General features: G+C 34.7%; 1 protein-coding gene across 1 annotated transcript in view; it reads left to right on the plus strand.

Moving 5' to 3' along the window:
* The window catches only part of LOC101894132 (uncharacterized), a 176,939-nt gene extending 168,450 nt beyond the window's left edge, over nucleotides 1–8,489 (plus strand). Inside the window, exons 4-5 of the mRNA XM_059127013.1 lie at nucleotides 5,861–6,034; nucleotides 6,095–8,489. Coding sequence (XP_058982996.1) covers nucleotides 5,861–6,034; nucleotides 6,095–7,203 — 1,283 coding nt within the window. The 3' untranslated portion in view covers nucleotides 7,204–8,489. The remainder of the gene's footprint in view (nucleotides 1–5,860; nucleotides 6,035–6,094) is intronic.
* The last annotated feature ends 3,888 nt before the right edge of the window (nucleotides 8,490–12,377 follow it).

Consider the following 12,377-nt stretch of genomic DNA (forward strand, 5'->3'; position numbering starts at 1 on the left):
GTTCCACACTTGATTGCTACCCCCATACATTCCATGTATGGGTCACTAGAGACTAGCTCAAGCGAGATAGGTCTGTACTGAACAGAATGGTGTAACAGGAACGCTAATCCCCCCCCTTCACTTCTGGTGCGATCCTTCCTTAGTACGTTGTACCCTTAACAACGTTGTAGGCTGCAATTTTCATTCAGCTTGGTTTCCTGCACCGATGTGATCTTAATATTCCTCCGACTCATAAATTCCACTATCTCATCTATTTTGCCTTGAAGTCCGTTGCAATTGAATTGCAAGAATGATGCACAATCCGGAGTTGGAACAGCAACATGTGGCGTTAGGTGCTGCGGTGTTGGTTGCTGTTCTGGAGAGTGCGGTGGAGTGCCATACTCCGACGACCTCTCTGATGAGGACGACGAAGAAGTGGACTCGCTGGGGACTACGTTACTGCAGCAAGTCGCAACATAATCCCTTTCGCTGTAGTCTCGCAAACGCCTTAGTCCGGAACAGTTCTTAAAGTGCACCCATTCTCTGCATCCATTACATCGCACCGAAACAGATCTGTGGTGGATGACAATCTGACAAACCGAGCAGAAACAAGTTCCGGGTTTTTCCTCAATCCCGGCATGGACCAATAAAATCCGGAGCAAGCATTCCGTGATATGCTGCTCCCAATGCAGAAAAATAAACAAACACAAACATGTACATACTGGGTTGGCAGCCGCTGGCCGAAACTGGGATCTTGTTGTTTCGGGTCAATCCGGTATCGTCGAACCCGCTGCCGTTGCATTGAAGTTGGTTTCAGTTTGTGTCGGATGTTAATAAGTCTATGGATCAACAAGAAGTTTGAAAATACAATCCCGAACGACTAACGTCACCAATGTTGGTCGCTTTATAAATTAATTTTTGAAACAAAACGCAAAATTAATTAAAATAAAATTATATACGTTAATAAAAAATGGAAAATCTATATCTATAAAGGAAAGTTGTATTAGTTACTACTCTTGATAGAAAAGGATTAAATACAAAAAATCGTGTTAAAATGTGTAATTTGAAATTTTCATTTTGGCCTTTGGAGTGTACAATGTTTTAAGTTGCATGATATTTTTCATTTTGACTGACTATTTTCGAATGTACCTTTGTAGTGTTTATTTCCATTGATTTTGATTTGAATTCTTATATGATGTATAGTCTTTTTAGCGTACCATAAAGCGACAACGAACAAAACTGTTTGTATAGATTTTATGTATTTATTGGATAAGTGTAACTATACGAATAATATAATTTCAAAGAGGATAAGATATAAACAATTCAATAATTTTTCATGTACGAACGGTTTTCTCAGTTTCAATTAACTTTATTGAATTGACTCTATTTTTGCATTCGGAAATTGCAGGCGGGTTACATTGAAGTACAGTACTGAATTATATGGCGTTGAATTTGAATAGTTATTGTCGAAATAATTCATCGCGGTCACTTACATCAAAGCTAAGGGATAATTACTATTTTAAAATCGTCAAAAAAGCCAGAATGAAGAGAATTTCAAAATGTCGTTATTCTATTGGTTAACTCCTTCATGACCCTTTAACAGTAGCTGTAAAAAATCCGCGAATAAGTTCAAGAATTTCTTCTTTTTTTCTTTCTATTTGTTTTTATACCCCCCACCATTCTATGGAGAGTATATTAGCTTTGTCATTCCGTTTGTAACTCCTCGAAATATTCATAATAGACCCTACAAACAATATATATATATATATATATATATATATTCTGGATCAGCGAAAAATTCTAAGACGATCGAGCTGTGTCCCTCTGTCTGATGTTATCACGCTATTTTTCGAACGAATTGAGATAGAAGTTTAAAAGGTATGCATGCATAGTTTACCAGTAGGCAGGTTATGTTCGTAAATGGACCACGTTTTCGTATAGCCCCCATTTAACGATACCTCCCGATACTCGGTCTTTTGATGATTTCAGCAACTTTATTCAACGGAATCTTTTCAAATTTTTTATTGAAAGATCTTGAATTCATTGTACCATGGGTACTACAACCTATTGCAAAAAAATTCTGATGCAGGTCCACGTCTTTGTATAGGCTCCATATATTTTCATGATTTTTGCGACATTATTCACTGGAACTTTTTCAAATTTTGGCAATTCAAATTGCTATTTGAAGTTCATAATAGATACTACAGCATATGACAGGAGATTGTCTATGTAGGTCCCCGTCTTCGTATAGTCCCCATATAACGGTTTTTAATTAAGTGGTTGTTTTCGGATTTCAAGTTCCTTCCTTAGCTGCTTTTTTACTTGTTCTTTTTTTTGCAATTTTATATAATATACAATTTGTTTCAATTTGAGCTTGACTTATAAAAATGTGAACATAAATATATTTTAGTGATGTATATTTTTATACCCTCCACTATGGAAAGGAGGGTATATTCATTTTGTCATTCCGATTGTAACATCCCTAAATATTCATCGTAGGCCCCATAAAGTATATATATTCATAATCAGCATAAGTCGATTTACCGATGTCTGCCTGTCTGTCTGTTTTAATCATGATACAGCCAACATTATTTGACGTAGAGCGTCAAAATTTAGCAGAACAATTTGTATTGTGTTCAGTATTGTTGGTATTGAAAATGAGAAAATGGGTTTTACATCGTATGGCGGAACATTGTATGTATAGGGCCACGTTTTGATATAGCCCCCATACAACGGTGTCTTCCGATATTCTATATTTTGATAAAAAATGGCATTTGCAGTTCATAATGGGTTTTAGCCTCGTGACATAACATTTAATATTTAGTTCCATGTTTTCATAAAGCGCACATATAGCTATAACGACCGATATTCGGTAGTTTGATAATCCAAGTCACAATTACCCACATAATTTTTTTCAAATTTATTATTTTAGAAGATTTGATAGATAACAGTCTTTAAAGTATAAAATTGTCTATAGAGGTTCCCCATATAACGACTTCACTCACTTTATGGTTTTTTGATCAATTTAACTGCATTATGCAAACGGGCTTACTGGTATATGAAGTTTAAAGTGAATTACGCTTCAATTCAGATACCTTTATATTAAAATGTTTTCGTTACCCTAAGGTGGAGGGTATTGAAAGTTCGGCCCGGCCATACTTATTGTTTTTTTACTTGCTATATTTTAACCATATTTTTCAAACCAATTTCAGCAAATTCAATGTAGGTCGATATTTCGCAGTAGTGCCCATAAAAAGATACCTTCTGATGTTACCACTTCGAAGGTCTTGAACATTTTCCAACGATTTGCCTAAAGGCTACTTTGGGGGTAGAACATTTTACACAAAATTTCAACATAGGTACATATTTTGGTATTGTCACCACCGGTTATTGAAACCAATTGGGGGATAAACAGACAAACATTGTTGGGGCGACTTATGATGACGCTCTAACGTAAAGGTCATTCTGGAGGTCCACCTTTTCGACCAATTTTTTGAGCATTTGAGGGCGAGTTTCAGCACCGACAAGTTGAATATTGGCTTCCAAAGCGTCTGGTTTATCCATGTAAGCCAATGACTTCAGGTATGCTCACAATAAACAATCGAGTTGTGTCAAAGCACACGAACGTGGAGGCCAATTCACCGGTCCATTTTTCGAAATAAAGTTGTCGTTGAAATGTTTTTTCAATAAGACCATTGTGTCGCCCGCAGTATGACAAGTGGCATCATACTGTTAAAATCACATTTATTTTGCATATATATATTAAAGTCTTGCTAACAAAAATGTCCATAAAGTTGATGGTCAAAGTTCAACTACTTGCGTACGACGAGGAATTGATAAATTGCCGAGAACGAGAGAAGAACTCAATACAAATACCAATTTTTAGATAAATTCGTGAAAACTGTGTTAAAAATCATCCCAATACCGAATATCGATAGGTACAGTTAAATGATAGTCTGTACCGTGAATTCAACAGATCAGACGGACATCGATAAATTGACATTTATGGTGATCGTATATATATATATATATATATATATATATATATATATATATATATATATATATATATATATATATATATATATATATATATATATATATATATATATATATATATATATATATAACAAAAAGGTCTCGTATAGATGCGTTTTTTTCTGTGGCAGTACCCCAACTTCTTATCGATATATATATTTTTGGGTGCACATAAAGATAAAAAGATACTTATATATCATTTGGAAACTAATTCAATTCATTACAAAATGCATGTAAACTGTAATTTGTTTCCAAGTTGGGCAAAGAAAAAATTTTGAAAACAGAATAGATTAACAAAGCAAATTAATTATAACAAGTAAAAAAGCAGTAAGTTTGGCCGGGCCGAACTTTGAATACCCTCCAGCATTTGGAACCAATTAGAAAATTTTCAAAAATAAAATCCATTAAAAATTCTTTTAAAATCTTTAAAATATCTAATATAGGAAGGTGCCGGTGTGGGGGGATATACGATATTGTGGACGTATAAAGACAAATCTTGTGTGGATTTTCAAAATACCGAATATCGCGTTGTATCGTTATAAGGGAGCTATACGTTATCGTTAACCTATATAGAGAATTCTCTATCGGGGGATAAAGTGCTCATAAAGAACCCCTTGTGTACAAGGAACCCCTTGTGACCATTCCGTTGAAAAATATGGCTAACATCATCAAAATACCGAATATTGGGGGGAACAGTTATATGGGGGATATACGATATCGTGGACATATATAGACAATTCTTTTTGAGGAGGTAAAATGCCCACAAGGGACTCCTTTTGTGGAATTTCAGACAATTCCATTGAAAACTGTGGATAAAATCATCAAAATACCAAATATCGGGGGTACCGTTATAAGGGCGCTATACGATATGGTGGACCTATATAGATAATTCTCTGCCGAGGTATAAAATACCCACTAGGAACTCCTTGTGTGGATTTTCAGACAATTCCGATGAAAAATGTGGGTAAAATCATCAAAATACCGAATATCGGGGGTACAGTTATATGGGGGATATACGATATCGTGGACCTTTATAGACAATTCTTTTTGAGGAGGTAAAATGCCCACAAGGGACTCCTTTTGTGGAATTTCAGACAATTCCATTGAAAACTGTGGATAAAATCATCAAAATACCAAATATCGGGGGTACCGTTATAAGGGCGCTATACGATATGGTGGACCTATATAGATAATTCTCTGCCGAGGTATAAAATACCCACTAGGAACTCCTTGTGTGGATTTTCAGACAATTCCGATGAAAAATGTGGGTAAAATCATCAAAATACCGAATATCGGGGGTACAGTTATATGGGGGATATACGATATCGTGGACCTTTATAGACAGTTCTTTTTGAGGGGGTAAAATGTCTACAAGGGACTCCTTTTGTGGAATTTCAGACAATTCCGATGAAAAATGTGGGTAAAATCATCAAAATACCGAATATCGGGGTACCGTTATATGGGGGCTATACAATATCGTGGATCGATATAGCCCATCTTCGAACTTGACCTGCCTGCAAACAAAAGAGAGATCTGTGCAAAATTTCAGCTTCCTATCTTAATTCGTTTAGACTGTAGCGTGATTACAACAGACGGACAGACGTCTTAGAATTTTACGCTGATCAAGAATATATATACTTTGTTGGGTCTAAAATGATTATTTCGATGAGTTACAAATGGAATGACGAACTTAATATACCCTCCATCCTTTTTTGGTGGAGGGTATAAAAATTAAAGGGTATTTGATATCAGATTGTGTAGTGTTTTCGATTTACAAACAATTAGCTTGTAAACTGAATGAATATGTTCAATAAGTTATGCTTTTTTTTATTTTTTATTATAGGTAAGGATAAATTAGGGGTTCCTGCCTCAGAACCAGTACGACTTGTTCTGGAGAGCGATGGAACCCAAATTGAAGATGGAGAATATTTTCGCACATTGGCAAATAATACGGTCCTATTATTGTTGAGGCAGGGGGAACGTTGGTATCCCACAGGAGTCGATGTTATAAAAGCTGGTAAGTTTATCGAATTCATATATATATGTGCGTAAATCGAATGATTTAATACATTTTCAGCTATATCAGCTATACCAAAAATCGTCTGTGAGACGATTCATGCACTGGAGTTACATGATGAGACTCCATCTTGGAAAATTATGGATAATAAGGGTCGAGTTACGGTTGTTCTGCACTGGGACCAACGTCAAGGAGGAGGAGGTGGCAGTAGTGGCGGAATGGGGCCAATCAGTAGTGGGACAAGTAGTAGCAATGGTCCAATATCTTCTGAAAAGTATTCACCATCGAAGAAAGGTCTCTCGGCACAAAGTTCATTGGACAATAAATCAGTGTCGTCGCAATCATCGCAACAGCGCTACACAAGTCCACAAATAACGGTAATAAGTGATGACGGTCCCGCAAACATATATCATACGGGTGGCATGGTACCAGGTATTGTGATACCTGGCACAAGCAGAAGACTTTCAAAACAAGGTGGTTCCTTTGATAGTGCCGTTGGCGCAGTGCATGTTCACACTCCCGAATGTGCACATCACGCACATACCCCTAGTCGAGCAGGTAGCCCAAGTACTACGGAATGCGACTTCCATTGCTGTGCCTTGCACGAAGAGGGTCGTAAAATAGCTGTACACAAAAGTGTAGCGACCTCGCCTATCCAAGATGGGACTACAAGTCCACAACCCCAACAACAGGCAACAATGTCTATGTCTTCGGTTGTGGATCCTATGCTGGGTGGCAGTATGCAAAGGCGGTCCTCGGGTACAAAAGGTCATGTTCGGTTCCTTGATATTGCTCCGGAACGTGACAGCTCCGAAAGTGAAACGGAAAATACCGTCATGGAGGACGAAAAGGTGACGACCGAAAAGTTTTTGTTGCTTATCGATCAACTTTCTGTAGATCAAAAACGACACCTTAGCATAAAGGATATCGGAATCATTCTAGAACGCTTAAATTCCAAAATTTTGGACGTAGAACGACTAGACAGAGAGTCAGAATCCGACGATTGTTACAACTGGACGATAAAGGCAACGATTCGTGGAGATGCTTTACGCGAATTGGGAGTCATTTACAATGGCAACTACTATGCCATATCCGAACACCCAGGATACAAAGAGGAACTAGAAGAGAACGGCGAAGAGCCCGAAGAGGACGAAGAAGATCGAATCTAAACTCCAACTTCAAATCTTGTTTCCTGTTTCTTATAAACAGCATATATCTTTAAGCATTTCTCAATCATCTGAGGAAATGTCAAGGATCTTCACAATTTGAAAATATACGGTTAGTTTTAAGGTAGGAACTGGCTCAAAAGTTATGAATCCACTCCAAAAATTCTCTACTTCCACAAAATCTATAATGCTATGCTTCCACAAAATCCTCCTTCTTTCATCCCTTTAGTTAATTGAACGATGTTTCTTCATGATGATTTATGTAAAAATAATTCTTAAAACCTGAAACTGAAATAGTGAAAGTACAATCACACAAATTAAATTTACAACTTGGAATGCATCCTCAGCAATATATTGTGATTTATAACTAATTTGTGTTAATTTTATGTGATATTACTCTGGCTGTTTCTTTTGTTGTTTTTTATGTTACTTTTGAATTCTTCACTGTTATAAGGTTATGTGGATAAAAAAGGTAGCTATTGTTTTTTGCGGATGATCCGTAGTGGACGACGTTTTCAAAAATTTTAGTTGAACACATACATATGCAAAAATTAACTCATTGATCCAAATATGTAATTAAAAAACAAAAAATCTTAACTGCCATAATTAGAATTCATGAGAAATTGGAAACATAAAAATTTAGCATTTAATAATAATGAATAGTAACAAATCACGCATAATTTTGTAATACTCAAAATTATAATATAGAATAGTAGAACTTATCACAATAAACAAATGAGTTGCAAACACACGTTTTAACACACAAAAATCCCTAAAAGAGTATATGGTTCAAATCTTTCACCATCAATATGCCCATATCAAACAAGAAGGCAGCAAGAATGCAAATGAAGAACGCTGGAATCCCAGGTCAGATGTCAAGATCATGACTTAGTTGTGCCTGACACTGAATCACGAATTTTTATGCCGCGATCTCACAAATATTAAATACACCGTTTTCCTGTACCAAAAAGACACTGCCAATACTACGTAAGAAGTCGTTAAATATAATGTGCGTTCAAAAATTGTATGAACATATGTAAAGTTGTGTATCTAAGGAAACAAAGTATCTTGGGATCTAAACACTATTATATTTTTTCTTTAGCTTAATTTTAACCTAAAAACAACGAAAATTAAAAAAAGGGACTGTAGTAACTCAGCATGTTCTTGAAGTTAGTAGCAGTCAGACTTATTTTTTAAATAGATGCTAAAATTAAACATTAATTGTTAAAATCAAGCTAATGTTTTTTCCTATATATTTATCGACTGACAAAAAATAACAATATATTTCAGGGACATACCTTTTTAAAAATAATGGGTTCTGTTGTAAGTAGTTACGGCTGCAAAAATGTTATTTGATTATTTGGTAATAAGAGATATTGAAAAGTTCGTTATAACTATCAGCATAAGGTGTATTAAAACTAGACAAGGCATTAATAATAAAATAAATATTAATATCGTAGCCAAAACAGTTTGTGTCTCTATAATATTTAAAACTAAATCATAAAAACCAATAAAGTCGAATTGAAGTCGTATGTGAAGTTCCAAAGATGGAGACAGGGAGTTCCCTAAGGTAGGGTCATATGTCTGGAAATATTTATCACCGTATGCAGACGATTTTTCGATTTATGAATCATGTCCTATCGTTGATGATGTTACAAACATACAATACAATAAGTAGTAGGGCTCTCATTCGATTACAATTTTTTCCCATTTTTCGAATATTCAAATTTATGACACAAAAAAATAAATGTTGTTTTTATTCGAAAAAAAAAATTTTTTTCAAAGATACCAGAATACGAATATATTGTAATAACTATGTCAAATGTTTAAATGATCACGAGATTTTCAGTCGTACGTGAAATCAGACACCTGTATGGGAAAAAGGAGTTTCCCAAGGTGGGGTTATGTCTCCAGAACTGTTTAACATTTTCCTTTGTGACATCCGACGCACTCAAGCGGTTACTATGCGAATGAATGCATAGGTGTATGTCGAAAGAGAGCTGACTTCGACCGCTAATATGACCGCAACAATATAAATGAAGTTGAAAATACGAAGATAAGTCGTCAAATCTTTTTGGCACCTCAACATGGCAACACAGCATAAAAGAAAACTCTCTGGTCGATACGTTAGGTTGTCATCTATATGATTAGGCGCCGGCCGTACCCAAAATTGTTTGTGGTAATCAACGAACTTCTGATGTCGTTGAGATAATCACGTTTCCGGATGATTGTATACTCACGGCATCCGGCCTCATGACTAATATATATTTTATTATCGGAATTATAAAGGCGGAATTTTCGCCCGACTGAACAAAATTCGTACCAATATCTTTTAATTCCAACATAAAGGTTAAAAAACAATTCTCATAATATATGGAATTTGTTCCCGATTTTGAGCAAACTTTGCACATCTAAGTATATCTACCCATTGCATCAAATCTAGTTTGAAGGCTAGATATATAGGTACACTCCTACTGGTACCTTCTGAATAAATGGCAAAATTTGTAATTTACATATATTCTGGGAAGAGTCATCATTTAGTTTATCAAACCATATATTGAGGGTACATATCGGTCGGAAACCAATTGATAAAGATAGTGAGTGAGTGACCGTATTATTTCGGTGATAAAAAGTAAAATATAACAAAGAAACTCTATTGTAAAGAGAGTTCGTCTATTATAGTTTACTTATTATAACTTCCTATGACATTCTATGTGATAATAATGGGGTTTGTATTACGATTCAGCTTATGTCTCTGTATGTCCTTTAGAATTTTTCGAAATTTATTGCATACCCCGGTATAGTGAAAGGAGGTGAAATAAAGCTACCTCTTAAATAAACCAAACAAAACCAATTGGTGCATGCTTTAATAGTAAGGTGGTGTGGTTCTAAAATATTTCTCTTGGGTATGTTGTGGAATAAAAATCAAATCATTTTACTGGTCATTTCGATATGCGTTTTGTTTCATGATGAATCCTAGTTCAAAATTTGGGAGTTGTGGAAAGGCAAACAGACGAAAGTAGGAATCCAAGACACCTATTTTCTGCTGTTAAGCTTAGTGGTATGATGCAACCGGAGTGGAGCTAATCCTTGTGCCGAGAGTCTTCAGGATATTATTACGATATAAAAGGGTCGACAAATTATCAATCGATACTAAAAAGTAAAGTAGGTTACATACTACCACTCAAAAGTGACTGCTTTACACAAAAATCGATTATTCAATTTTGGTGTGTTTTCCGTAGGAGGCACATTATCATTCTATTGAAAATAAAATATAAAAAAGATGAAAGATTTGTGTGTTTTTGTAGACTTAGAAATATAACAAAATCGTGGATTTAATATCGTCAACCCCGAAAATAAACGTATAAAACTTTTTTCATTCCTCATCACTGCTGGAATCCTCGAGAATGGGTGAAATGGCTTGAAATCCATTCATTTGAACACGTGCAATGAATCTTGATAAAATTCTAGTGTTATCAATTTTTCAATTTCAAAGAAAATTATTATTTATATTTGCTTGCTGTCTATGAAATTCCAATTTCGCAATTTGACAAATTTATCACCATTCCTCGCTTAAATTCGTGGTGTTAACATACAAATCTTTGATTAAAGAGAAATGAACACATTACAAATTTTTGAAGTACGGAACGGGTGTAAACGCAGAAAACTCTTCTTTAACCAAAAAGTGCATGCAAATAATTTGAACGGCGAATTTTTGGTACGTGCATCTCATTCATTCTTTTTCAAAAAGTATCAATTATGTTATGTCTAAATAATATAATTTTATGTCAAGAGTGACAAAACTCAACAAAATGGTTTGTGAGCTGCTGAAGCAGCATTATACATCAAATAATGTTTAATAACTCATATGTGAAATAATTTTTTCACATTCATATTTACCATTTTATGGCAAACATTTTAGCGCTTCCAACCATTTTTGAAGCATCTCAAGAGAGTATACTAAATAAACTACGTACTATACAACACAACAATAACACTGCATTATTTTAGTTAAAACATTTTGTCGAATGTATGCTCTAAACTGCTAAATATAAATGTAAACAAGTAAAAAAGCAGTTAGTTCGGTCGGGCCGGGCATTTGGGATGAATTAGAAAATTTAAAAAAAAAATAAGTAAATAATAAGAATCCATTAAAAATTCTGTTAAAATCTTAAAAATACTGAATATTGGAAGGTGCCGATACATGAGGATATACGATATTGTGGACCTATATAGACAAATCTATTTCAGGGTATGAAGTACTCACACGGAACTCCTTGTGTGCAATTTCAGATAATTCCAATGAAAAATCTATTTCAGGGTATAAAGTACTCACACGGAACTCCTTGTGTGCAATTTCAGATAATTCCAATGAAGAATGGTATAAAATAATACCGTATATCGGGGGGTACCGTTTTGGCTGTAGCGTGATTACAACAGACGGACGGACGAACAGTGCTAAATATACGAACGAACATATATATAATTTGTTGGGTCCAAAATTATTATTTTGAAGAGTTACAAACGGAATGACGAATATATATATATATATATACCCTATGGCGGAGGATATAAAAAAATCACAACTGTAAAAAGGCGTATAAACTATTCTTCACACTATTCCGTTTGAATCTGTACATTATTCTTCTAAATTGACTTAACATATCTTTGTAAATCAGCATTGCTACATAGATATTAAGGTTTTACATTGTAAACAGTGCGTCGACCAAACGAAGTCCCACGTATGTTCGTTTCTCCTGTGCTCGCAGACTACATTTTAAACAGCAATCGTGGCGTGTATATGCCTAACATATCCAATTGTTACAAGATGGGGCAAGTGAGTGGGGTGTGAATTCTTTTCTATGACAAATAAAATGAAAAAAGTTTTCTTTGTAACATTTTTCATTTGACATTTCTTTCCTTTAAAAGATGTTAATCACACATTTTCATAGAACAAGAATTGAGTCCCTAATTTATTTGACTTTTTAAAATGGGAAGATGACATAGTTTTTTCAAAAAATTGAGTTTTTTCAACGTTAAACTGCTAACTACTTCCTTCCCACACAGAAAAATTGAAAAAAATTAAAAATAGAATCGTGTCAACTTTTTTTTGTCAGTAACATAGCAGACAACAAAACACATTTTGTATCTTCTTTCAATATTATTGTTTAGAATAT

The sequence above is a fragment of the Musca domestica genome, unplaced genomic scaffold (assembly GCF_030504385.1).
Source record: "Musca domestica strain aabys unplaced genomic scaffold, Musca_domestica.polishedcontigs.V.1.1 10, whole genome shotgun sequence".
NCBI classification, from domain to species: domain Eukaryota; kingdom Metazoa; phylum Arthropoda; class Insecta; order Diptera; family Muscidae; genus Musca; species Musca domestica.